Source organism: Salmo salar, chromosome ssa22 (assembly GCF_905237065.1).
Source record: "Salmo salar chromosome ssa22, Ssal_v3.1, whole genome shotgun sequence".
NCBI classification, from domain to species: Eukaryota; Metazoa; Chordata; class Actinopteri; order Salmoniformes; family Salmonidae; genus Salmo; species Salmo salar.
Window position 1 is genome coordinate 13244445 of NC_059463.1, and position 27799 is coordinate 13272243.

At 42.5% G+C, this 27799-nt stretch overlaps 4 protein-coding genes across 9 annotated transcripts; 2 read left to right on the forward strand and 2 right to left on the reverse strand.

Annotated features, from left to right (window-relative positions):
• Positions 1–253: 253 nt before the first annotated feature.
• LOC106582837 (dolichyl-diphosphooligosaccharide--protein glycosyltransferase subunit 2-like) lies at positions 254–11589 on the forward strand. 4 transcript variants are annotated; one of them, XM_014166337.2, is made up of 17 exons: positions 254–507; positions 1037–1224; positions 1424–1519; positions 1687–1862; positions 2090–2165; positions 2306–2440; positions 2659–2835; positions 3158–3276; positions 3417–3522; positions 5423–5514; positions 7243–7357; positions 7462–7743; positions 8072–8167; positions 8505–8580; positions 8696–8825; positions 9489–9583; positions 10825–11589. In XM_014166337.2, exons 1-16 carry the CDS (start codon positions 495–497, stop codon positions 9538–9540), a joined length of 1929 nt encoding a protein of 642 aa, XP_014021812.2. In that variant the 5' UTR covers positions 254–494; the 3' UTR covers positions 9541–9583; positions 10825–11589. The 4 variants fall into 4 exon arrangements, with proteins under 4 accessions (XP_014021812.2, XP_014021813.2, XP_045561543.1 ...); XM_045705587.1 differs by lacking the exon at positions 254–507 and adding an exon at positions 739–766; XM_014166339.2 differs by lacking the exon at positions 254–507 and adding an exon at positions 815–880.
• A 6-nt stretch (positions 11590–11595) lies between these two features.
• ghrh (growth hormone releasing hormone) lies at positions 11596–15274 on the reverse strand. Of its 2 annotated transcripts, none has more exons than XM_014166342.2 (6): positions 15064–15274; positions 14443–14527; positions 12732–12836; positions 12495–12599; positions 11986–12114; positions 11596–11813 (listed from the first exon to the last, which is right to left on the reverse strand). In XM_014166342.2, the coding sequence occupies exons 2-6, from the start codon at positions 14523–14525 to the stop codon at positions 11744–11746; spliced, it is 492 nt and encodes a 163-aa protein (XP_014021817.2). In that variant the 5' UTR covers positions 14526–14527; positions 15064–15274; the 3' UTR covers positions 11596–11743. The 2 variants fall into 2 exon arrangements, with proteins under 2 accessions (XP_014021817.2, XP_014021816.2); XM_014166341.2 differs by having other exon boundaries at positions 15053–15274.
• Positions 15275–15525: 251 nt separating this feature from the next.
• cdk5rap1 (CDK5 regulatory subunit associated protein 1) lies at positions 15526–20351 on the forward strand. Of its 2 annotated transcripts, XM_014166198.2 has the most exons (13): positions 15526–16132; positions 16222–16325; positions 16428–16462; positions 16571–16671; positions 16793–17003; positions 17196–17316; positions 17433–17663; positions 18173–18270; positions 18376–18431; positions 18628–18758; positions 18990–19139; positions 19546–19692; positions 19951–20351. In XM_014166198.2, exons 1-13 carry the CDS (start codon positions 15844–15846, stop codon positions 20080–20082), a joined length of 1806 nt encoding a protein of 601 aa, XP_014021673.1. In that variant the 5' UTR covers positions 15526–15843; the 3' UTR covers positions 20083–20351.
• LOC106582838 (bactericidal permeability-increasing protein) lies at positions 20198–27365 on the reverse strand. Its single transcript, XM_014166340.2, has 16 exons — positions 27258–27365; positions 24289–24406; positions 24080–24194; positions 23829–23960; positions 23331–23486; positions 23120–23183; positions 22899–22959; positions 22691–22782; positions 22415–22591; positions 22268–22327; positions 21926–22093; positions 21752–21819; positions 21618–21660; positions 21469–21532; positions 20570–20646; positions 20198–20450 (listed from the first exon to the last, which is right to left on the reverse strand). The coding sequence occupies exons 2-16, from the start codon at positions 24389–24391 to the stop codon at positions 20409–20411; spliced, it is 1422 nt and encodes a 473-aa protein (XP_014021815.1). The 5' UTR covers positions 24392–24406; positions 27258–27365; the 3' UTR covers positions 20198–20408.
• Positions 27366–27799: the final 434 nt, after the last annotated feature.

Sequence of the window (27799 nt, forward strand, 5' to 3'; positions counted from 1 at the left end):
ACGGACACAATGCCCCTTTTTGTTTAGAGGGGCGGCCACGGGAGCCCGGTAACGTTTGAACGGCACTGAAATAAAATTTGAATGTAAATGTACAATATTCGCGGATATTATACCAGATTATTTTATTTTATATTTCAAAACGCAAATTATTCTCGCCAAAATTTCAGATGGTCCAACAAAGCTCTGGTTCTGATATCTGAACAAGTTCATTCATTTGCAGGAGTTGGTTGTAACCAATTACACGAATAGGGGTAACGACTGTTAGATTGAGCATGGAATAAAACAAAGCATCTGAGGATATGCGATTTAAACATTTTATTTTATTGTAGTGTAGTTGGACACAATACGTTATGTGAAAGGTACGTGTCTAATAATAATACATACCAAGTCTGAAAATGCCATTACCACCCCTTGTCTTTGAAATGGTAGTGTCCAAGGCTTGGATCCCGGAAGCAATTCCGGCTCTTTGGTGACGCTGCATTAGACGACAAGAAATGGCCCAACCTCGTAAGTATTTTAGGGTTTTGTTTGGCCTAAATACAATGTAAGTACACTTCATATTAATGGTTATTATTATAATTTACTAATATAATCTAGCGGGGTTTTATATTACCGGAGTTTTCGTAGTCTATAAATGGCGCGTGCATGTATGTAATGGATTTGGAGTGACAGGACCATGCCAATGGAAGCGAACGTTAGTAAGCTAGCTAACACGCTTGTCGTAACTAACTAGCAAGCAAGATCTTGCTAGACATGTATTTTACAGGTACATCATCATGAAGACCATTGGATTGTATACGAACTAGCGTTGTCTGTAATATGTCTAGTGAGTTTGAAATCGCTCGTTCACGTTGGCTGGTTAGCTAGTTAAATTAGTTAGGTAAGTTAACTAGATAACTAGCTGGTTCCTCTAGTTAAGGAATGGGCTGTATTGCATGGGTTTCTGTGTAATGGCTGCATGATTGAGTCTACGAACTACTTCACACGTTTAAAACGGTTGCAATATTTCCTGTAACCATCATGTATGTGCCCACAGGTTTGTTCAGCTTGGTCCTCCTCACCGTGGCTCTCGGAGCCCAGGCTCTGACCCCATCCCATCACCTTTCCCTGTCAGACGTTGCTAGACTTCAAGCTCTCCTGAGCCAACCCTTCACAGACCTGGCATCAGCATACTACTCGATTGTTGGTCTAAGCAAGCTTGGAGCCTCAGTTGCTGATGAAAATGTAAGCAAATGGGCTACTAAGTATTGAAGTAAAGGGGCTTGACTGGAGTACCCAAAACATGTAGCCTATGACATGTTTGCACTAGTGTTAAGTTTGCACCTTTGCTATTCACGTCCACAATGTTTTCCACTACAGAAAAAATCCAAGGGAGACACTAGTAGTTTGTTGCCTCATCAAATCCTTGTTTTTCCTTTTGCAGGATGCCTGTCATTTCTTGAAGGCCCAACTGGACCCCATGAGTGTCGACTCCCTCTTCTTTGCTGCTGAGGCCAGTCAGGCCATCTCAGACTGTGAGGTAGGTACTTGTATTGGGTGCTTGATTTTAAATTAACGAAACATGTAATTTGCTCCTCCATCAAGATGAACCGGCGAACAACATTTGTTTGTGCTTTTGGGTGCTCTGCCAGTGAATTCTTCACTAATAGCTTGGTTCTGTTGACTTCTTTATTCATCCTCTTTTAGATCCCGGTGTCCAATGAGACCCGTGACATCCTTCTGGCAGCAGTCAGTGAGGACTCCACAGTCACGCAGATCTTCAGAGCTGTTAGCGCCCTCAGTTCCCTGGGGCTTCCTCTGGCTTCACAGGAAGTCGTCGGTGCCCTGGTCGCCCGTATTGCTAAAGAGGACAACGTCTTGGCGTGAGTAATACCTGCTAGCCTGGCAGGTGGAACAGACTTGCTGCTGGATAATTTCTTTGATCTTTTAGGAGATCTGCCATGTTTAACTGGTAGAAATAAGCTTCTGAACTTAATTGTTACTTTGAATCGTTTCAAACAAACTCCGCTTTTGAACAGAAGATATTCCTATGGACATGGATCTAAAGCCATGATGTGTTTTGTCATTGTATTGTGACTGTTCTTTACAGGATCACCACGGCACTCCAGACTGCTACCCGTCTCTCCCAGCAGGCTGATTTTGGAGGAATCCTGGAGGAGATTGAGGTGAGTTTCACAAGTCCACCAGGTGGTGCTGTGCTGCAGGTTTAGTCAGGTAAATTGCTTTACAAAGTTACTAATTACTCACATGCAAACTGGTTTCTTAAGCAGAGGTGTTGTATTTTAACCTTAATCTCCCTCTTAAGGATCTTGCAGCACGATTGGATGACTTGGGTGGAGTGTACCTCCAGTTCGAAGAGGGACTTGAGGCAACTGCCCTGTTTGTGACAGCAGCCTACACACTCTCAGACCATGTGGACACAGAGCCTCCTCTGAAAGAGGTAAACTGCTCTCACAATTTATGTGGGTGGTAGATTGATGCAGGGGAGTTGAAGGAAAGCAGGCTGCACGAGTAGGGCCAGGGATTTTTCCTGAACATGTGTCAGGTATTAGTCCTCTGTATAATACTTGATAATAGAAATCTAGAATAACAACACCAACCTACCTGTTTTAAAATAACTATGCATGTGACAACTAATGTGAGCCTTTTTCCTCACAGGACCAGGTGATCCAGCTGGTGAACTCTGTGTTCAGTAAGAAGTCCTGGCAATCCCTGTCTGAGGCGTTCAGCGTAGCCTGTGCTGCTGCCGCCCTCTCCAACAACCGCTTCCAGGTGCCAGTCATCGTCAGCACCCAGGGGCCTGCCACCGTCTCCCACAACCAGCCAATCCTGCAGGTACACTCCACTATGACCGGTGTTTCTAAATCAGTGACTGACTACACTTCATTTTTTTATGTCCATTACTTGGTCGTTATCAATTTGAGACACATTTGAAGGTTTTCGCATGTTTTTGCACTAGACAGCTGATTTCAAATAATCATCATCAAGCTTTAAATATTTGTGCAGTGTTCGGGCAAAAAACTAAATGTGCACCCGGGGGGAGGCAGGACCGAATTTGGGAAACCCTGCTCTAGTCAACCACTGAGCAATGGTCTTCTCTCTCACATTATGCTTTTCTTTTCACTGACATCTTTCTGCCTCCTTGTCTTTACCACAGCTTCTGGTGACTGACGTCCTCTCCAATCCTCTTGCCTCAGCCAGTGTGGCGGTGGAATCTGCTCAAGCTGTGGTCTCTAAGAACGTCATACTCACCCAGGCACCTTTCTCCCTCAGGGAGTAAGTTTGATAGACAGAAAGATTAGAATTTGTCTGGGTACTAATGTTGCTAGTTGTGTTGATTTTTAATATGGATGATTTGTGAATGTCTGCGTTGCAGTGTTTGTAGTGTATAATAATTATTTCTACCTGTTTTACAGTGGCATTTTTGAACTGAACTTCATGACTAGCCAGCCAGCCAGTGGATATTACCAGTTCTCTGTGGCTATCACCGGGGACACCCGATTGGTTGCCAGTCGGGTTGAGGTGAGCTGGCCATCTTTTCAAGAGAAAATGTATTGGGAATCATTTTGTACCCGATTACTTGCAAGATAAACGATCTTCTATATTATTTGGAAGTTTATGCCAGTTTACATTTTTCCAAAATGGGGGCATGGTTCACTCATCACCAAGTATAAAAGGTACAGTGCATTCGGAAAGTATTCAGACCCCTTTTATGACATTTTGTTTCGTTACACCCTTATTTAAAAAAATGTCCCATCAATCTACACACTCTACCCCATAATGACAAAGCGAAAACAGCTTTTTAGGAATGTTGGCAAATTTATTACAAAGACAAAAATGGATACCTTATTTACGTAAGTATTCAGGCACTTTGCTGTGAGACTCGAAATGGAGCTCAGGTGCATCCTGTTTCCATTGATCATCTTTGAGTTGTTTCTACCACTTGATTGGCGTCCACCTGTGGTAAATGCAATTGATTGGACATGATTTGGAGAGGCACACACCTGTCTATATAAGGTCCCACCGTTGACAGTGCATGTCAGAGCAAAAACCAAGCCATGAGGTCGAAGGAATTGTCAGTAGAGCTACGAGACAGGATTGTGTTAAGGCACAGATCTGGGGAAGGGTACGAAAACATTTCTGCAGCATTGAAGGTCCCCAAGAACACAGTGGCCTCCATCATTCTTAAATGGAAGAAGTTTGGAACCTCCAAGACTCTTCCTAGAGCTGGCCTCCCGGCCAAACTGAGCAATCGGTGGAGAAGGGCCTTGGTCAGGGAGGTGACCAAGAATCTGATGGTCAGTCGGACAGAGCTTCAGAGTTCCTCTGTGGAGATGGGAGAACCTTCCAGAAAGACAACCGTCTCTGCAGCATTCCACCAATTAGGCCTTTATGGATGAGTGGCTAAACTGAAGCCACTCCTCAGTAAAAGGCACGTGACAGCCCGCTTGGAGTTTGCCAAAAGGCACCTAAAGGACTCTCAGACCATGAGAAACACGATTCTCTGGTCTGATGAAACCAAGATTGAACTCTTTGCCCTGAATGCCAAGCGTCATGTCTGGAGGAAACCTGGCACCATCCCTACAGTGAAGCATGGTGGTGGCAGCATAATGCTTTTGGGATGTTTTTCAGCATCAGGGACAGGGAGACTAGTCAGGATTGAGGGAAAGATGAACAGCGCAAAGTACAGAGATCCTTGATGAAAACCTGCTCAGGACCTCAGACTGGGGCGAAGGTTCACCTTCCAACAGGACAACGACCCTAAGCACACAGCCAAGACAACGCTGGAGTGGCTTCGGGACTAGTCTCTGAATGTCCTTGAGTGGCCCAGTCAGAGCCTGTGCTTCAACAAAATACTGAGTAAAGGGTCTGAGTACTTATGTAATATTTCAGTGTTTTTATTTGTAAAAAATGTGCCAACATTTCTAAAGCTGTTTGCTTTGTCATTTGTGGTATTGTGTGTAGATTGGTGAGGGGGGAAAAACAATTTAATCAATTTTAGAATAAGGCTGTAATGGAACAAATTGGAAAGTCAAGTGGTCTGAATACTTTCCGAATGCCCTGTATATAGTTTTGGATTTGTAATTGTGTGTAGTTACAGTTCTTGTAAGTTAAGTCACTTTCCTTTCGCTTTTGCCAAAAGGTTAGCAGTTCAATGTGCTCGAAATTGAGGATTCTTACTTAGTAGCCGCTTTCATTAGCTTACAAACCTTTGTTACTTAACCATGTGTCAAAGCCATTAACCTCAAGTATTTACTTTTACTCTCCCTGACACTAATTCACCATAAATGTGACACTAATCACCCTGAAATTTGCATGTGAATTTCATCATATGAATTCCCTTGAATTTCTAATTTTCCTGCATCTCTCTCTCTCTCTCTCTCTCTCTCTCTCTCTCCTCCTTCTCCCCACATGCCTTCAGCTAAAAGTGAAGGTGTCCACTGAGGTGGCCATCACTAATATGGACCTGTCTGTAGTGGATAAGGACCAGAGCATCGGCACCAAGACATCCAGGTTAGAGAGCCCAATCTCGTATATGAAGCCCTTTTAATACTGCCCTTGTCAGACCCATAACTAAGACCCAGAGTTATTTCCTGCAGGTTATATGGTCAGGAAAAACTCATGGCCCTACCCATTAGCCACACAATATACACTGCTCAAAAAAATAAAGAGAACACTTAAACAACATAATGTAACTCCAAGTCAATCACACTTCTGTGAAGTCAAACTGTCCACTTAGGAAGCAACACTGATTGACAATAAATTTCACATGCTGTTGTGCAAATGGAATAGACAACAGGTGGAAATTATAGGCAATTAGCAAGAAGGGAGTGGTTCTGCAGGTGGTGACCACAGACCACTTCTCAGTTCCTATGCTTCCTGGCTGATGTTTTGGTCACTTTTGAATGCTAGCGGTGCTTTCACTGTAGTGGTAGCATTAGACGGAGTCTACAACCCACACAAGTGGCTCAGGTAGTGCAGCTCATCCAGGATGGCACATCAATGCGAGCTGTGGCAAGGTTTACTGTTTCTGTCAGCGTAGTGTCCAGAGCATGGAGGCGCTACCAGGAGACAGGCCAGTACATCAGGAGACGTGGAGGAGGCCGCAGGAGGGCAACAACCCAGCAGCAGGACCGCTACCTCCGCCTTTGTGCAAGGAGGAGCAGGAGAAGCACTGCCAGAGCCCTGCAAAATGACCTCCAGCAGGCCACAAATGTGCATGTGCCTGCTCAAACGGTCAGAAACAGACTCCATGAGGGTGGTATGAGGGCCCGACGTCCACAGGTGGGGGTTGTGCTTACAGCCCAACACCGTGCAGGACGTTTGGCATTTGCCAGAGAACACCAAGATTGGCAAATTCGCCACTGGCGCCCTGTGCTCTTCACAGATGAAAGCACGTTCACACTGAGCACATGACAGACGTGACAGAGTCTGGAGACGCCGTGGAGAACGTTCTGCTGCCTGCAACATCCTCCAGCATGACCGGTTTGGCGGTGGGTCAGTCATGGTGTGGGGTGGCATTTCTTTGGGGGGCCGCACAGCCCTCTGTGCTCGCCAGAGGTAGCCTGACTGCCATTAGGTACCGAGATGAGATCCTTAGACCCCTTGTGAGACCATATGCTGGTGCGGTTGGTCCTGGGTTCCTCCTAATGCAAGACAATGCTAGACCTCATGTGGCTGGAGTGTGTCAGCAGTTCCTGCAAGAGGAAGGCATTGATGCTATGGACTGGCCCGCCCGTTCCCCAGACCTGAATCCAATTGAGCACATCTGGGACATCATGTCTCGCTCCATCCACCAACGCCACGTTGCACCACAGACTGTCCAGGAGTTGGCGGATGCTTTAGTCCAGGTCTGGGAGGAGATCCTTCAGGAGACCATCCGCCACCTCATCAGGAGCATGCCCAGGCGTTGTAGGGAGGTCATACAGGCACGTGGAGGCCACACACACTACTGAGCCTCATTTTGACTTGTTTTAAGGACATTACATCAAAGTTGGATAAGCCTGTAGTGTGGTTTTCCACTTTAATTTTGAGTGTGACTCCAAATCCAGACCTCCATGGGTTGATAAATTGGATTTCCATTGATTATTTTTGTGTGATTTTGTTGTCAGCACATTCAACTATGTAAAGAAAAAAGTATTTAATAAGATTATTTCTTTCATTCAGATCTAGGATGTTGTTTAAGTGTTCACTTTATTTTTTTTGTGCAGTATATATAAATACATACAAATTCATTTCCAGGGTGGACTATCCCTTCAAGGCCAAGGGTTCCTTTACTGCAGACAGCCACCAGAACATTGCCATGACTTTCCAGTTAGTGGATGTCAACACTGGAGTAGAGCTCACGCCCCATCAGGTATCTAGCTGTTCCTGTGGGTCTACATTTTTATATTCATATTATCTTTCTGTCAACATTGTGCTATTATATCTCTTGAGTATTGTTATTGTCTTTCTCTCCAGACCTTTGTGAGGTTGCACAATCATAAAACTGGCCAGGAGGTTGTGTTTGTGGCCGAGCCTGACAGTAAGAACCTTTACAAGTTTGAGCTGGACACAGCCGAGAGAAAGTCTGAGTTTGACTCAATGTCTGGAACATATGCCCTCCACCTCATTGTGGGAGATGCCACCTTGGAGAACCCCATTCTGTGGAACGTGGCTGACGTTGTCTTGAAGTTCCTTGATGAGGAGGCCCCAGCAGCCATCCAATCTAAGACCCTTTACATGCCTAAGCCAGATATCCAGGTAAACAACAAGTCTTGCATATCAATCTAACACATTAGTTTGTTTCTCTAGTCTTCTGGTTGCTAGTCATAGCTTGAAATGAGTTATATAGCTAAGCTAACTCTGGTGCAATATCCATGTTGTGCGTGGTCCCTGACAAATAAATAGATGAATAGCTGGGGTGTATTCACTAGGAACAAAATGGGGCGGGAACTACCTGAATTTGTCCAATAAAAACATGTTTTCCGTTTTGCTACGGTTTTGGGTTAACGATTACGCCAATGTCCATGTTGTGCGTGGTCGTCGAAACAAATAGGTGGACTTGACCTGATGTTCTTGTCGTGTGTAGCACTTGTTCCGGGAGCCAGAGAAGAAGCCACCCACAGTGGTGTCCAACGCCTTCACAGCCCTCGTCCTCTCACCCTTCCTGCTGCTGCTTATTCTGGTGACACTCTTTTCTTCTTCAAGTTTGAAATTGTTTGATGGTCTAAAGGTTTCTTTTTAGAACATTTTCATATCTGCCTCTTCACTGTCTTTTCTGTTTAGCAAGGCCCTTTAGAATAAAACCTTGATACTTCCTGAATGAGCCTTGGTTTTTGGATAACACTTGTTTTGATTTGAAATGACAATAGTGATGCTGTATGTAATTTCTGACACCGTTGCGTGATGACATTGTCCATACTGCGAAAAGGCTTCCATTGTAAATGAATTTCCAGACCTTTTGTTGTACTGCCGTCGTCCATGAACAATATTCTCTTGTTCTCGCCCCCCTCTCTGTTCAGTGGTTCAAACTCGGGGCCAACATCTCAAACTTCAGCCTCTCCCCCAGCGCTGTCCTCTTCCATGTGGGCCACGCATGTGAGTACGGATTTCTGAGACATGGATTACAATGGAAACTACTGGCATTGTCACTCCACCGATATCTCTTTTTCCTAGTTTATCACCTTTACTCTTGTTTATTGCGATGTTTCAGGCATGCTGGGACTGATGTACGTCTACTGGACTCACCTCAACATGTTCCAGACCCTCAAGTACCTGGCCATCATCGGCAGTCTCACCTTCCTGGCTGGAAACCGCATGCTGGCCCAGAAAGCAGTCAAGAGGTATGGCTTCTGTTAGCTTTCGCAACACAGACTGGCAGAGATTTTCTGCCTAGAGAGCTCTTAACCACAGGGAGAAAGTTTGACCTCTTTTCATATGAGAAGGACTCTGGGGCTTTGGGACCTCTTGGTGCTTCTCTGAGATTGTGGCTGCCGGACGTTCACTTAGGGCCCTTGAGATCGTGTGTAAGGGCCTACTGTGACGCGCTGCCCCCTCAGTGTGTGTCCCCCAGGTGCCCCTCGCCCTGCCAGGCTAGCAGAAGAGTGGAGCCGCCGCTGTAGAGCGTATGTCTACTGGGAGCATGAGAGGGCCTGGCCAGATTGAACTGTGTGGGTGATTTTCCCCCTCAAGTCTTCCACATGTAGAGCTCTCCAAAGGCCATAGAGACACAGCGGTAATAAGTGTCACTGGCTGAAGGCGTCAAGCTCTAATTGCCTAGTGTTACTGTGGAATTACTGCACCTTACTCCTGTCCTTTCTGACCCAGTCCTTTTAATCATGTTCTAGTCTCATGCTCCTTTTGGTTGATGTGGAGTCAGCGGATTTAATTTCACAATTGATGAAACTTGACTAGCCTGACTTTCTTTCTTTAGCCACCATCTCCTATAGTGCCCTCCTGTCTCCCTAACTCTCCTGCCTACTCCTTGCTACATCTCTCTCTTTCAGGATTGCCGCAGAGCAAAGTAGTAGGTTGGCAAAATATAGGAGCCTGCGGTAAAGGCCTGTTTTCTAATAACAACGGGCCAGTCTTCCATGCTGAAGTAAGGGCATCTGTATGGACTGCATCCCAGTGCATCCCCATTGCCCTGTATAATGCATGGTTGTGTGGTGCAGTGCTCACTCACCAGCATCTTGCTCATCCCACCATAAAATCATCTTTGCTCACTTTTTCCATCCTATCCATGTCACCAGTTATTAATCTTAATATTGCCTGCCATTGTACACGGTTATTCTAAAGATGCAACGTGTGGTGCTTCCTCATTGGCTAAGCTCTGCATTATCCTATCATCCTCATTGTCTTGCAGTTCATATTCTGTTGCGGTGAAATCCTGTACACTTCATCTTTATGCTGGAAAAAAATGCATGAAGTTTCTCACATTGGATGTGATTTTTAATGTATCCAGGACTTTTCATGCAGGCTTTACATTTTAAGATCTCATTTCAGTTTAATTTTGTGCTCAATAGAAATGAATAGTAGATCATGTATTGTTACTTTTATTGTAAAACTAATGTTTCTTAACTTCTACATTAATGTGGATGCCACCATGATAACGGATAATCCTGAATGAATCGTGAATAATGTTGAGTGAGAGATTCGCGCACAAATATCATACCCCAAAGACATTACGTTAACATGGGAGATTAGCATTTTGGGGGATATTATATTTATGCCTCTTTCTCTCTCCTCATTATTCACGATTTCATTCCGGATTATCCGTGATCATGGTACCATCCACAATGTAGATGTGTTTTAGAAGCATTCTAATCTTTATTTACAATAAAAGTGAAACCAAAATGGCACCACATTTATTTACTATTCATTTCTATTGGGCACAAAATAATCTGAAACACAACCAAAACACATGGAAAATGCATACAACAAGTTTGAAGTCACAAGCGTGACGTAATCATTGCGTTCTAGGATATGGGACCAAATACTAAACTTGACTACTTTAATTCAAGTGAATTTGTCCCAATACTTTTAGTCCCCTGAAATGGAGGGGGGGAACTAGGTACAAAAATTGCTGTAATTTCTAAATGGTTGACCTGATTTTTTTTTTTTATGGATGAAAATACCCTCAAATGAATGCTGACAGTCTGCACTTTAACCTCCATTGCCATTGTATCATTTCAAATCCAAAGTGCTGGAGTACAGAGCCAAAACAACATGTCTCTGTCCCAATACTTTTGGAGCTCACTGTCGACTTTATTTCAAAGGTCTTTGTCTGATAATTAACATTTACAACAAACGTACTAATGTATCTATTTTCTTCTCTGGCAGAATTGCAAGTAAATGATGACCGACGATTGGAGACTTAAGATGCTTCGTTTTTGGTTTTCAAGGAGTCATTTAAGGACACATCAACCATCAGACTGTCATCAAAGGCATGTTATTCCATGAATCCAATAGAACATTTGAAATGCAGTTTGACTTCATTTGAAAGTAAATGTTAAAATCAAAGTTCTCGGTAGAGTTATCAGACAGATGCTTCCTGACACAAATGCTCCTACTGAGGTCTGAACGCTAACCATCCTTGCACTTCATTTTTGTTTGACTGTTTTGCAAATGCCCTTTTTTTATGTTTGTTTTTATAATGGGCTTGGGGATATAATTTTGTGGTTTCAAAATGAAATGTGGATGGATTTTTTTTTTTTTGTACATTCATGTTTCTCAGTGCCCATCTTACCACTGCTTTGTAAAAATTTGCATCAAGAAGTTAGCCATCAATTTTACAAGGCCTTTTGATAGAAGTTGATTGAGGTGTCTGACATGTTCATCGTAAGTCTGTAATTATTTGCTTATCTCCTCACTGAATTACATGTGGAGGGTGTGAGCTATTCACTCATTACAATAAAGACCCCCCCGAACAAGATGGGCAGTCCTAGAAAATCTGTTTTTGTAATTAAAGAAATGGGGATTAATTTGAGTACTGCTGTTTCTTATTGGTGCAATACACACTAATTCTATCATACTCTAAAGTCCTTGAAATAATAGTGCCTATACAATGCATTTGTTTCAGTTGGAAGTAAAAAATAATGCACTGGACTCATATCAAATCTCTTTGCTTTATTGTGACAACTGTGGTTACATATCCTTTAGTACAATTGTTACCAGAGTGTATGAACTGAGCGACATTGATTTTCTTGACTCAAAGCTGTGATAGGAAAATAGCTTTTTAAATTATTTTGTGACATTTTTTTCAGGTCATTAGGGTTGGAGATAAACACTTGTCTTCACTTTGTCCTCGCTTACATTCACTACATAGAAGTCTGGAAGAGAACATTAAGTAGGAATGTCAGTTCAATCACAACTATGCATTTCCACGAGACACACTAAACAGATTACAATTTGGCAACGTATGTGTATGCCCTGAAGGCTTACCGATAACTTGTCTGCAGTGAGATCATGATTTCCAAACCATGTACTGGGTGGGAACTGTACCTTGGCTTCTTGAAATTGTTTTGCAGTCCCCTGTAACTCTGTTTTCTCTGAACAGATGTCAGGTCCTGTTTGTAGGTGCCCTCGTAAATGTCTGACTGGCATTTCACATTATAGCTCCGGCCTTCTACTCTGGGTTTGAAAAAAGAATAAAGTACAGTATAAACATTTTTAGTGCTTCTATACTTAATTATAAACTGGGTGGTTTGAGCCCTGAGTGCTGATTGGCTGACAGCTGTTGTATATCAGACTTTATACCACACGTATGACAAAACATTTATTTTTACTGCTCTAATTACGTTGGTAACCAGTTTATAATCGCAATAAAGCACCTTGGGGTTTGTGATGTATGGCCAATATACTGCGGCTAAGGACTGTCCAGGCACTCTGTGTTGTGTCGTGCTAAGAACAGCCATTAGCCGCGGTATATTGGATTTATACCACATCTCTGGCCTTATTGCTTAACTATAGAATATCATTACTGACAGATTGCATAAACAGCAAATACTCACTGTAGCCGTTTTCCCATGATGCTCTGTAGGAACTTCCTGGCTGAGATTTGACCTAGAACCTTCCTGTAGCTGTTGGTAAAGATAGCATCAGCATGTCTTCCTGATCTGAGATGAAAGATGGGAGGGAGCACATGACCATTTCATGGATAGATGTATAGATTTTGAAAGTTCAGTCATTGCCTTGATAGCTTTTGTTATAAAACAAAAAGGTATTTCAGATTTTGGGGCGGCACTGACCGCAGTTCGGCTTTTTGCGTCAAGGGAGTGCTGTTTTTTCCCAGCAGTTGCATGGGATGCTCTATAGAGGAGGTCATCAGGATGGACGTGTCCCTCTGACCAAACCTGGGTGGAAAACACGTCACATAAATATGGTATGATGTGTCCACCCACTGTGCAAAACTGTTTGAATCAAAGTTGTTTCCACATTTTAATTTGCAAAAAGTCATCAAGGTAAGGGCATAGTCTTTTTTTTTTAATACCCAACTTTTAACCTAAATCCAATGACACGGTGAAATGTTTTGTTGATTTCAAGTTGAATTCACATTAGTTGACAGCTCATCCAAATGTAAATCAAAACTAGACGTTGAACTGACGTCTGTGCCCAGTGGGCAGTCAGACACTTTTTGTGAGATTTCGCTTAGATTAAGTTCGGAATAACAATTTCATGAGTATAACACCTATATCGAGAGCGTTGCCGTTTCTGAAAGGACATTCTAAAAGGACAAGCATGAGGAAGTGTATCACTGGTGACTTTCGCAAAACCAAGTGAAATCGCAACAACAAAAATGTCTGGGCAGCTCTAATCTTTATAGGGAATTATAAAGATAACATTCAAAATAAACGGTCTAAAAAATATTATCATAGACAACCATATTTCAAATGCCATTATCTCAATTGTAGTTAGGTCAAGTGACCATTTTCAGTAGATGTGTTTTTTCGCATATGCATAACAATGGTCTCATACTTTGCCCCCGAATGCTGTGATTAATGTGCTGTGCAAATGTTACACATTTTAGTGACTAATCCAGACATCTTGACCCTTGTTAGCATAACAAAAAGACAGGGCACACTATGACAGGCACACTGACCCCTGATAGATTTAGAGCATCGTGTTCAGAGACAGACTGCTGGCTGCAGTTATTCTCTGCTTCTTTCTGCTCTCTCTTGGCAGTCCAGTCTTTGTCTGTTACTAACCACACCTCATGTTCATCTTTGGGATGAAGCATTACATCATTTTTTTTCAGCAGCACAGAGTGAAAATTGAATTCTTAAAAGGGAGCTAGCAGAGAGTATTTGTGTATACCTGGCCCCTGGTCAAGGAGACTGGGGGCAGAGTAGTGGGGGGATAACTACAGTTCAGGTGTGGATCATTCCACTCAACAAGCTCTGCGTCATTAGCCTGTTTAACAAGAGGGTTAGTAACATATTTTACTGAGGGGGTTTAGTTGCTGTTCACCAGAGATTGATATTAGAACACTTACACATTGGAGTGTTGTAAATGTCACTCAAAAGGCAATGCACACCACTATTGACATAGATACTAGGGGTTCATGAAAAGCTAATTGATTCAAAATGTAATTTAATCATATGACAAGTGACAGAACTATTTTGGATGCTCTAGCAGTAATCTACTAGAATCACAAATCACTCTTTCGTATTCAAGTTCATTATGGTTAGTAAGCTTTAACAGTTGCAATCATATTCATATTTAATTATTTAAACTCAAGTAGTATCAGCATGCTTTTTTTAGATAGCAAACTTAAAATGTATTATCAGAAACATTTTCTAAATAATAATTATATTGGACAATTCGTCATACAACCCATGTTCGATACAATATTTGTCAAATTAGCATGTTGGTTTATATTTTTGACACATTTTAATGCTATTAAAATGACTTTAAATGTTTAAAGAAAATTGCTCTCATGCAGATTGATTGGATTCTTACCTAATAGATGGGTAGAGTGGGGCAACTGATACAGACATCACCAGACAGCAGAAAACGAGCAGTACAGCTCTATCCATCATCATGACTAGTTTTGGAAAACAACGGACAGCAAGAAGAAATGGCAGTGTTAAAATTACATTATAAAAACACTGAAGCCAGTTTTCCTCACTTGGCCCCTGATCTGATATCACAGCAGTAGACATTGAGTTCTCTAGGAGAGGTAGACTTGAAGCCTTGCTATATTGTTCTGATGATTACTTTGACAAAGATAAAGTATGGATTTTTCAGTGTAGCAATATGTAACTAAATTTAGGTAAATATTTGCTATAATGTGACATGTCTTTATCCACTAAATGGGTAACTTTACTCAGGTAATATATTTTCTGTTTGATGTTCCAACCAATAAATAATTAAAGCACAAACGTGTAGTGATTGCATTTGAAAACTAAACATCCATGTATGATTGACGTTAACAATAGAAATGTTATAATAATAAAAAAGTGATTGACATATAGTTAAAAAGGTTACAATATCAATGTATGTATTCATATCATCAAATGGTCTTCTTGACACACAAACACTATCAAATCTGAAACATAAAGTTAGTTACCTTAAAGTTACCTGGATTAAGTGTGAGTTAATTCTATTGGGTCCTTCTCCTGCAGTCCTTGATGTCAGTTCAGGTCATCATCTCAGAAGAAATGCTGGAACAGCTTTTTGTGAACATCACTCTCTGAATAAACCTTTTAAACCAACCCATCAAAGACACTAGTGACATCACCTCTGATGTTAAATTCGCTCTCTCCTCTCTGTCTGTCTGTGTGTCCCACTCCCCCCCATCGCTCTCTTTATCTCTCTCTTTTCCTTTCACCGTACTGGTTGAGATATGATTTAGATTTCTCTCCCTTCTCTTTCATTGGTCATCTATCTATATGTTTTATTTGTTTAAATACACCTGGAATATAATGTATATTTATGGAACAGTTTTTCTGTAGTTATTAAGTACAGATTCCTTCAAGGTGCACAATGATGGCACTGTCACAGTGGAACCTTTTGTAAAATAGTTGGTTCAAGACGGACCGCAATATTGTACGTCCTTGAGGACGCGATTGATAGACGGCAGTTGTTTACACATGAGACGTGAAGATCACGCTGGCAAATTGCTTTGTGTACCGAATGACAACTTGGGGATTAAAACGACTTCAATAGGGCAAATGTAGTATTCAACCGGCAAGTTAATGTGCAGAAAGAAGAATTATGACATACGAAAGCTTCGGAGGGCTCTTTTTCTGATGTCAAGCCACTAGCTGGCTAACGTTAGCTACTTTGAACATTGTTTTCACATTTTCACCCATTGCAAAAATGTCGCGGTAATTTACGTTATAGACATATTTGACAAATATGAGAAACACCAGCCGTTTAAGGCCTATTTTTCTTACTTTTGAACAATGGTTACCTAGATGGAGCTTGCAACACAGATTGTGTTGTTCAAAGCCAGTCAGCGTTCATTCCAACGAGCAGAGCAGGGCAGATAAATTCAAGACTCAAATAGCCACAGGTCCAAGATTTCATGACTTTGTCAAGGGAGCTTCTATCAACAAACAGCAACCTGTTATCACTGATGATTTGATAGACACTGACAAGCATGCCTATCTTCCTGAGGACTCAGAAATTGGGAATTCTAGGACAGGTTTGTGCACTGCACTTTCACATCACGGATAAAAAAAATCGTCTTCCATTAATGACCGTTGAAATAATGCATTTTTTTTTTTTTTACAGTGTGTTTTGAAACCTATGGCTGTCAGATGAATGTCAACGACACAGAAATTGCCTGGTCAATATTGCAGAAGAAGGGATATCAACGCACAAGTGATGTTGCTGAGGTACAGATGACATTCACTTTTTTAGGAGGATTAAAATGTGCATCACCAAATATTTCTATTGACAGAAACCTGTGGTTTAAATATACATGTTATCTCTTTCAGGCTGATGTTGTCCTCCTTGTTACATGCTCCATAAGGTAAAGTTCAAAGTCTTTTTAGGACAGAGGGAGGCATTTTTACTGAAGTTTTGTTCACTGAACTTTCAACATACTCAAGCAAGGTTTTCTCTGCTATGCTTCGCACAGAGAAAAAGCAGAACAAACAATCTGGAACAGACTACGGCAACTCACAGCCATGAAGAAAAGACGCTTAAAGACCCGCGTACCCATGAAAATTGGAGTCTTAGGTGAATGAGTTACAGTCCGACTTGTGACTATGACACATTTGATGTCTCTGTCTAAACCAACACTCTAGGGTCAACACAGCATTCATGCTGGCTCTGATCCCCTGTATGTTTGTGGCCCCAGGTTGCATGGCCGAGAGGCTGAAGTCTGAGCTGCTGGAGAGGGAGAAGCTGTTGGATGTTCTGGCTGGTCCAGATGCATACCGGGACCTTCCTCGCCTCCTGTCTGTGGCCCATGGTGGTCAGCAGGCTAGCAACGTGCTGCTGTCTCTAGAGGAGACATATGCTGATGTCATGCCAGTTCACCACTCCCCCCAGGGTCTCAGCGCTTTTGTGTGAGTGTCTCTCTGACTGTCTGTCACATCTTGTACAGCTAGGCAAGTGTTTATTCGTCAGGTTGAATGTACTCTGGTGCATTTTACCATTTACAATCAGATGAGTTACACAGGACCCTAGAATTACATATAGAATCGAATACAGGACATTGGCCTTGATCCTGCGTCCTCAGGTCCCTCTCTGCTTTGTAGGTCCATCATGCGAGGATGTGATAACATGTGCAGCTACTGCATTGTCCCGTTCACTCGAGGTCGAGAGAGGAGTCGACCAGTGTCCTCTATCCTTGAGGAAGTCCATATCCTGTCGGAGCAGGTCAGTGTTTTAAATGTCTTAGGTGTGCTGTTACTGCTCTTGTTTGTGTCTTTCTTAATGGACTGTATGCAGGCTTAAGCTATTCTTAGCATTACTGTGTTTTTGTTCTGTACCAGGGCGTGAAGGAGGTGACGATGTTGGGTCAGAATGTGAACAGCTACAGGGACACATCAGAGGAACAGTTCTGTAGTTCAGAGCCAGGCCAGCTGAGCCGGGGCTTTAGGACGGTGTACCGAGCCCGGCCCGGGGGCCTGCGCTTTGCTGACCTGTTGGACAGAGTGTCCCTCATAGACCCGGACATGAGAATCAGGTTCACCTCCCCTCATCCCAAGGACTTCCCTGATGAGGTACAAATGGAGTCCAAAAGGCAAACTGATGTTAATAGTATTGGAATTATATTGTTATTCTAATAGTTTGTAAGATTGTAAAGAATGCACTTTGTTCTTATTCTGTTCACTGCTACACACATACACTAATCTCAAGCAAAAATGTAAGGTAAACATTTGACCATTGAAGGATATACTTAAGCAATAAGGCACGAGGGGGTGTGGTATATGGCCAATATACCACAGCTAAGGGCTGATCTTACGCAACGACGCAACGCGGAGTGCCTGCATACAGCCCTTAGCCGTGGTATATTGGCCGTATACCACAAACCCCAGAGGTGCCTTATTGCTATCATAAACTGCTTAGCAATGTAATAAGAGCAGTTAAAAAGACATGTTTTGTCATACCCGTGGTATATGGTCTGTCAGCCAATCAGCATTCATGGCTCGAACCACCCAGTTTATAAAGTAGATTGTTCTCAGCATTGAAAAGTTGACGTGGACATTGTGACCCTGGTGTTTGTGTGTAGGTGTTGCAGCTGATCAAAGAGAGGGCGAACATCTGTAAGCAGGTCCACCTCCCGGCTCAGAGTGGCAGCAGCACAGTCCTACAGGCCATGCGGAGGGGGTAATACAGCTTTTACTCTGCTCTCAAATAGAAATGTAACTAGATCCATGGAAACAGATTCAAATATCTTTGTCGTCTTAATTGTGTCCATTTTGGAAATTTCAGCTATAGTAGGGAGGCTTACCTGGAGCTTGTGGATAACATCAAGACAATAATCCCAGGTAGACCACCTCAACTTGTTTATACGTTTCTTTGTGATGAGTAGTTGCTGTGAATTCAGGTAACCGTTGCAGACCGGTTCGGCTATGCACATTGGCTGCATGCCAACGGCATCTTGTGTAATGTGCTTTTCAAAGCACTGACTGTCTTATTGCCATTGGGTCAGTGACGGTTCAATCCTGTGTGTGTGTGTCTCAGGGGTGAGCCTGAGCAGTGACTTCATCTCTGGGTTCTGTGGGGAGACAGAAGAGGACCACCTGCAGACCCTGTCTCTGATCAGGGAGGTGCGCTACAACGTGGGCTTCCTCTTTGCCTACAGTATGCGGAAGGTCCGTTCAACTCAATTGACGTACTGGAAATGATTCCACATGTTCTATCAATACCATTGGTGTAGAGCATGGGTTCGCAACCGTCGTTTTTGTTTTTTCAGAGGCCCATAGTTTGTGTTACGAAATCCAGGCCCCTCTAAACTAGACAATATTTTCAAGAGTAAATGAAATGTCATTTATTGTGTTAATGCCGTATATCCTACGTACACTGTGCTGTGTCCTCTCTCCCAGAAAACCCATGCGTTCCATCGTCTTCAGGACGACGTGCCAGCGGAGGTGAAGCAGCGGCGGCTCGAGGAGCTCATCGGCATGTTCAGAGAGGAGGCCACCAAGGTCAACTCCGCCCTCATCGGCAGTACACAGCTCGTACTGGTGGAGGGAGTGAGTACCATTTTCTTCTGCTCTTGAAATAAAACGCTCTCCTCATATCTTGGACCCAATGCTTGGCCTTTCCACCTGACCTGATGGGGAGAAACTCCTATCCCTACTCATATGGTTACTATTAGCATAATGTACATCTTTAAATACAAATGAATTGAGCCATGAGCCCCTGCTCCCCACACTTCAGACTTACCCTCCATGGGGAGACTAGCAATTTAGACCGGACCGATTCATCTTTACCCGTGGCGTGCAAACGTAGCATTATAGCAGGTCGAGCCAACGAGGATTCAAAATTCACCGGGCGAATCGTGTAAAACCCACTTTAATTCACATATAGGCAATGGTACTTAATTAATGGTACCACATCGTTCCAATATAAGTTGACCTTGTTTTCACGTCCCCTCAGGAGAGTAAGAGATCAGCTCAGGACCTGTGTGGGAGGAACGATGGGAACGTGAAGGTGATCTTCCCTCGGCAGGAAGTGGCTGGTCAGCCCACTGACACAGGCACTGACACTTCCCCCGTCAACCCGGGAGACTATGTCCTGGTCAAGGTACACTTTCATTCTGCCGTAGCTGTTTCATACAACATTTTCTATCACACTTAGTCACAGCAAGACTTCCCTCTTTCAGTTATACTGTATGTATGAAAAGCTTTCCTTTGATGGATGCTTTGCTTTTAAATGCTTAGGTCCTTATTAAGGGCTTAAGTAGTTATTTTCAAGAAATAAGCCATTTTAAAGGTAATCGGGCACCATATTTAGAACTGTGCTGTTCCTGCCCTGTGACTGACTGGCCTGTCTCCCATACAGATAGAATCAGCCAATTCCCAGAGCCTGAGAGGACACGCCCTCAGCCACACCTCTCTGAGTGACTCAGCCACACGTTTACCTGACCACCGCCATGACGGACAACTGGCTTCAGTCGCTAGACACGGTATCTAGTCCTCTATACCCTGAAAGTGAGTGTGGAGTGGACGTCTTCTGTGGCACCACGACGCAGATGTAACATCGACAAAGATTCAATCCAGAGACAACTGACTGAAGAAGACTTGTCAAATGAAATTGAAAAAAAAAAGAAGCTTTATTGTGATTTGTTTAATTATACAAATATATTAATTATAAATTGGACGAAAGTGGAATACTGAAACGATTTAAAGATATTTAAGAATGTGGTGTATTATGTATAATACATTTAGATTTTTAAACGTTAATTGCATGTCTCGTTGGTTTGATTTGATTGTTGATTTGCAGTGAGATTTACATGGCACTTATCCTGTGAACAGAACGTCTGTCCCAATCAGCATGTAGTCCTGGAGAGAGAAAAGCAACAGTAGTTTGTCAAATATGGGACACAAACACACTGTTTATAGTATAGGAGATATTGTAAATGATAGATGTTGGTAGCACTGAGCTCTTAGATCTAATGTACCTTCAGGACCTGCAGCTGAGTGTTGACAAGGCTCATCTTTCCAATAGCGGGAAGGGGAAACCCCTTCTCTAGGCGAGCTATAGGATAAAAACACAGTGGTCAATCAGAGCAGAAACAATTCATGTTTCCTTCCACCAATACAGTGCCTTTTGAGGAGTGTAACTTAGTCAAAAAATACTTTAGATTTCAACACCTCGAGGTTAAATAAAAAAAATGAAGTAACAGGATTGACGACTTCATCATAAATCCCGTTGTGACAGGGATTACAAGTTTGTGTGCCACAGGGAGGGTAATTGAATGCAAGTTTCACAAAAAAAATGAAATTATTATTAATATTTCTAGCCTGTCTGTGGGTAACAGGGTTGATGTGTTATGCTCGACCCACTCAGTTTTCCACCACAAAACACCAGAAAATGGCTGAAAAGAGTAGAACCAGCTCACCTGCTTTTACACTGTGATTTGACTATTAGATGTTCAATGTTTCTTTTAACATTTTTAAAAAGGAATATTTTCACCATATTAAAAACGAGAGTTCAGGGTTGACCTTAAAATGAGGGACAGGATTTTTTTATGACCTTAAAATGAGAGACAGATGTAAATGAATCACTAATCACATTAAATAAATAATATTCAGAAATGACATAGTCAAAGCAACAAAATAACTCGGGTTTTACAATGGTGGTTAAACTTGGAGAAATTTGGAAATTACATGGGTTAATCTTCCTAGAAGTGACAGATTTATTGAATTCTCCGTGTGGTTGATATTAATGGGCACTTTATTTAATATAACAGGCTTTTAAAATTCAATATTGGTGCACAATTTCCACCTAAAATATCAAAAGAGAGTACTCTTCATGGAACGACCCAAATATAAATAATCAAGGAAGGAAAGCACTCACCATTGACCTTTGGTATCACAGCCACTTTCAGAACCATCAGGAAGATGTTGTCAAGAGATCCAACCTGTTTCAGTGTTTTAGATTCAGTGTGTTTATCTATTTAAAAAGGAAGTTATATTCAAGTTACAAGCTCTGAATGTCATTCTTACCTGAAACGGTCCCACATAACTCGTTTCCAGAGTCATCTCAATTCTGTGAAAAGCAGACCGCATTCAATTCCTTTGGACACTTTCTGAAAAATAATTGATTCCCCTTTTTCACCCGTGTAGACAATCATACTCACTTGTTCAGAGTGACAGCCCCGGCCAACTTCACCCCGGTCACGTACAGTCGAGCACTGACACTACCCTCCTGTAGAGAGAACAGAGAGCTTGTAGAGTTATGTATCACTCTGACAGTTTGACCTACGGCATTCTACCTCCTCCTGACTGAGTGACTGACATAGTGACTGACTGACCATGTTGAGGACGAAGAGGGGAGAGAGGGTGGTGTTGGGCTGGATGGCGTAGGCCGTCACGCTGCCACTGGCCTGGACAGTCCCGTTGTTGGGCTCAAAGAAGATGGTGGGCTCTTTCACCGTCTTCACCAGCAGCTTTATCATCATGCCAGGGAAACGCTTGGCTATCTGAGCACAGAAGAATATCTTCACTCTTCTGACCCGAGAAGAACACTCATGCTATCCTTACTTAGATGTTTGAACAAAGGCATGTTTCCGTTTCTAGAGGGACAGTAATGTCATTCTGTACTGTTCTGAATATCGTGAGGTAGAATGAAGACAATGGTGGGTTGTGTTTATCACCTCTGGAATGAAGGCCCCGAACGTTCTGGTGTTCAGCCGAATGGGAGAGCTTGGAGGGATCTGTCAGGAGAAAATAGAGAGGAGGACTCTGGATCACTCTGGATGAGTCTGGAACAAACACGTTTGCAGTTGTGAAGGGATCCTCACCATATCATCGGTGATATAGAGGCTAAGTGCTCCAGCATTGTTGTACACGAAGCCTGCAGAATTGGTGGTGAAGGCTGAGATTCCGATGTAGAGCATGTTGTTGACCTGAGGAGGCAGGGAGAAGGGCATGGGGGAGAAAGGAGGCTCCTGGTGCTTCCCAATGTTGTAGAACTCACCCTGCAGAGAGAGAGAGAGAGAGAGGTTTGACCTTTATGCCTCTTGCTTGTTTACACCTTTCAACAGATACATTTGTAGTCGGAAATCTGGAGTTCTCACCTTCAAGCTGAAATCAATGGAGGCATTTGAAATGGTGGGTGATGTCACCATGGAATATTCAACTTCAGCATACTTGTCCACTTTGGCTAGAACTTCAAGATGGCAGAATAAATAAAAACAATTGTATCAATTTAGTAGCCTATGAATTACACAGTAATGAACTAATCGATTTATTATCATACGTTCTTATGTACAAGTTGTGTTTTACCATTGAGAGTTTTGAGGTGTGGGTTCATGTCAGTAATAGTATCAGCCACTAGGGGACAGATCTGTAACAATGATACAGAGCGATTATTATTGTCAAGAGAACAGAAGAAAAATACCGGTTGTGATTGTTGAAGTGAGTTGAGTCAAAGAGGAAGTGAGATCAGTCATACAGGAAGAGAGTTATTGGTTGAGTTTGTGGTCTGGCATTACACTGTCTCTCACCTGTTTCTGCAGAGCACTGCGCAGGGCCTTGTCAATGTAGTCACTGAAAAGGTTGTACAGCCAGCTGGGAAACAAGAACCAAAGCACAATAAATCCACATTGCAATCATTTTATGACACTGCGGTTTGATTAGGCTTCCTTAGTCGGTAACATGCGTTCTCACAAAGTTTTTAGTGGACTAGTTTTTCGTGCAGCTTTATAGTCTAGTTACCTTGCTCCACCATGGAACTTGATGCTGGCACTGCCCACGTTGGCCACACAGTTGACACTGCTGACCGTTGGCCTGCCAGTCTCATCACTCTTGATTGTAATACTGTCAGTGACGGTGAGTCCATTCACCTCCAGGTCGAAGGAGCCACTGTCTTTTCTAGATTGTTACAGAGAAAATAAGGATTGTGGATCGTGTCCTTTGTTTTATAGACAGACCCAAGGGAAAATTGTGCAGTGTTGTTCAAACCTTGTCCTGGGGATGTACTGGGTGTGTAGCAGTAGAGGCTGCTGAGGGGAGGACGGCTCATAATAATGGCTGGAATGGAGTCAACGGAGTGGTATCGACCATACAGAAACCACGTCTTTGTGTTTGATACCATTCCATGGACTGTTCCAGCCGTTATTATGAGCCGTCCTCCCCTCAGCAGCCTCCACTGGTGTGCAGTCTTTAGTTCCAGCTTGCTTGGCACAATCCAGCTGGTCCCGAGGATGCACTTACATGAAACTGAGGTATCGGATCTTCCAGTTCCCATGCAGGCTGATGACGGCATTAGTAATGCTTAGGCTGATTCCAGTATCTGGCACCAGTGCCAGAGCAGAGTTCGGCAGTCCCAGATTCACTATCGTTATTCTGGAGGATAAAATCGAGTATTGTAAACACTGTAGCATTTGTAAGCACAGTTGACTATATCAACAACAATTTACATGAGATATACAGATCAATGCAATATATTGGATTTACTCTCTTACCCTGTCAAACTGTACTTGACCTTGCCAATGGGAGCAACTCGCTCTGTCCCAGAGAGGTCTGGGACCTTCATGGTCTTGAGTTTCTGCTGCAGAGATGCCATCCCAATCTTTTTGCCTGTGAACAAGACAGGATAGCAGGGGATTGGGACAGAATGATCACAATACACAAACACACTCATTTAGCTCTATTGCCCTTGCCTTACACCTACCATATTCAATGCCGTTCTCTGTGAGTTTGACCTTGACTCCAGGGTTGGTGGCCATTGCTAAGGGGACGAGAGCCAACAGAGCCAGCCAACAGCATGAAGACATCTTGACTGCAGTCACCTTTATGGGGGACAAACCAACAATAATATATCTGTTCTACAATGCAGGTGAATTGTTGGTCATAATAGAAATGGCACCATTCTTCAGACATTTGGGCTTCCCCTTTCAAGGGAGGGATGTGGCGGGGGTTGGTTTTGAGCTGACATGGAATTGTTTTAATATGCTCATATCATGGATAATTTAGCTATTCAGTCAATCCGGAACATTTCAAGAACTTTGAGAGTTTCTTCAAGTGCAGTCGCAAAAACCATCAAGCGCTATGATGAAACTGCCTCTCATGAAGGAAGACCCAGAGTTACTTCTGCTGCAGGAGATAAGTTCATTAGAGTTACCAGCCTCAAAAGTTCAAATAAATGCTTCACAGTGTTCAAGTAACAGACACATCTCAACATCAACTGTTCAGAGGAGACTGCGTGAATCAGGCCTTCATGGTCGAATTGCTGCAAAGAAACCATTACTAAAGGACACCAATAAGAAGAAGAGACTTGCTTGGGCCAACAAACACGAGCAATGGACATTAGACTGGTTGAAATCAATCCTTTTGAGTCCAAATTGGAGATTTTTGGTTCTAACCGCCGTGTCTTTGTGAGATGCAGAGTTGGTGAACGGATGATCTCGGCATGTGTAGTTCCCACTGTGAAGCATGGAAGAGGAGGAGGTGTGATGGTGTGGGGGTGCTTTGCTGGTGACAATGTCAGTGATTTATTTAGAATTCAAGGCACGCTTAACTAGCATGGCTACCGCAGCGATACGCCATCCCATCTGGTTTGTGCTTAGTGGGACTATCATTTGTTTTTCAACAGGACAATGACCCAACACATCTCCAGGCTGTGTAAGGGTTATTTTACCAAGAAGGAGAGTGATGGAGTGCTGCATCAGATGACCTGGCCTCCACAATCACCCGACCTCAATCCAATTGAGATTGTTTGGGATGAGTTGGACCGCAGAGTGATGGAAAAGCAGCCAAAAGTGCTCAGCATATGTGGGAACTCCTTCAAGACTGTTGGAAAAGCATTCCAGGTGAAGCTGGTTGAGAGAATGCCAAGAGTGTGCAAAGCTGTCATCAAGGCAAAGGGTGGCTACTTTGAAGAATCTAAAATATATTTTGATTTGTTTTACACTTTTTTGGGTGCTACATGATTCCAGCGGGAGCTGTTGTCGGGAGCTTCATGACATGGGTTTCCATGGCCGGTTGCACGCAGCTTCCCTGACACCATCAACTCTTGGGGAAACAAAGTCCCATATTTCATATCCTATTAAAGAGGAGTTACACAATCATGAAGCTTGCCAGTCAGAAAGGCAAAAAAGGAAACTGAACTGCTATTATTATCTGATCATCATAATTTTAACAGACCAACAGATGCTCATGCTTAGTACCCCAGTGATCATCACTTTGGAAATGATAACCTCTTTCTGTTGACTGGCAACTGATTCTGAATGACAGACAATCAGATAATGTAATCAGCCACGACAGTGGCCTTACAGGTCCTGATTGGAGCCCTGGGGGATGGGGAAGATACCCAAATGATACAATCCAGACTTGATTCACTTTAGGGCTCTGAAAGAGCTGAGTGTTTCTGTCAGAGCTGCAGATAAAGCCACATGATCCGTGAGGAGTTAGCGTGAGCTGGGCCTATATTGAATTATGCTTTGCCTGAAATTAACAGAGGCAAGGCGAAAAAAAGTAGACAGATTTGGCTTGCTAAATCACAGACATGTGACTAGTGCATTTTAAGGAACTCGGTGTAGAGAGTTGGCTGTTTGTTGAAGGCCCTCCCCACTGGAATTAGTTTTAGGTGGCTTTTCAAATTGAGAATGTTGAAGAAATTCTCAAACCACATATAGACAGTTCCTCAACTACCCAGAGAAAAAGAGAGCACTTTTGGAAAAGCTACTTGGAAAATATAGTTTACCAAGCTACCAATTACTTTATTTTTCTCTGTACTGGCCCCCCGTGGGAATCAAACCCACAACCCTGGCGTTGCAAACACCATGCTCTACCAACTGAGCTACAGGGAAGGCCAATCATCCCCGTATGATGCATTTTGCATCATATGATGCTGCGTTTTGCAGAATGTATCATATGGGGAGGATTTGTGTTTTTTTTAAGTTACCTATCTTGAAAACTTGATTGCTGCCAAGCAAAACAGTTTGGGACTATGTCAACAATGGACTAACGAAACAAATATGAACAGATCGTTTTAGGGTGGAATTGTCCTTTAAGCTACGCTAAAGCTACCCATAAGAAAAAGATAGTTTTCTTAACTGAAGTTACTTTGAAAAAGTAGTTCCCTCCAAACTGCTTTGTGGAGAATAACAATGTTTCATGTGACAATTAAGCAGGTCTGATGCCAAAAAAGAAAGGACATTATTGCCTACTTCACATATATTTTATTTTTGCAAAAACATATTGTGTAGTTTCAGTAGTTAGCTAGAGTACAGCGCTACATGGCAAAAAAGGAATTAATTACTGATGAAAACACTACCTACATTTGAAGCTACTGCAAAATGTTGTTTAATTACTTGTAGTTCACTACTCCCCAACACTGTTTTTGACAGACTGTATAATTTACCACACTGTATGTGACCCACCATCTAGCCTGCTTACTCAGTGGTGATTGAGGAGTGACCGCTTTCATAAAATAACACCACGGCACTCTACAATACATTTGCCATAAATACCTGCAAAACACACCAACATGGGTTCTCTCATAACCTGACACTTCTTAAACGCGAGATCACTTTTAAACTGAGAGAAACAGTCTATATGGTATACAGTACCGTTCATAACATATATGAGTTACATTGTATTAGATAAAGCATAATTAGTCATGCACAACTCTGTAGTTACCTTATGCACTAGTAAGAAAGTGGTGTAGAACTTCTGTTGTTGTTGCACCCTGGCTGGCGGCAGGGCAAAGTGAAAGGGGAAGAGAGTCACATGGCCTTTAATTCACTTCTCTGAACCAGGAAGAGTTACTGAGACTACCCATTCTGTGGATAATGGAGAGGATGGAGCGAATTTTGTGCAAAGCAGGACAATCCAGTGAATGTTAGCTGTTCCCTTAGTCATGTTAACAGACTAATTCATACCATTCAGAGAGGGATTTGTTCAGGATATACAGTAAAGAAAGAGTAAACAATGGAATATTTATGAGTACCAATGAAACTTGGTAACATAGTTTGATGCAAAACCAACTAATAATTGAGATTGTAAAGCAATTAAACCATTAAGTGTAGGTGCTCTTAATCACACATGATTGCTTTAGCCTAATAGATAATAGAATACATTATTTTTAAATATTTACATTTACATTTTACATTTTAGTCATTTAGCAGATGCTCTTATCCAGAGCGACTTACAAATTGGTGCATTCACCTTATAATATCCAG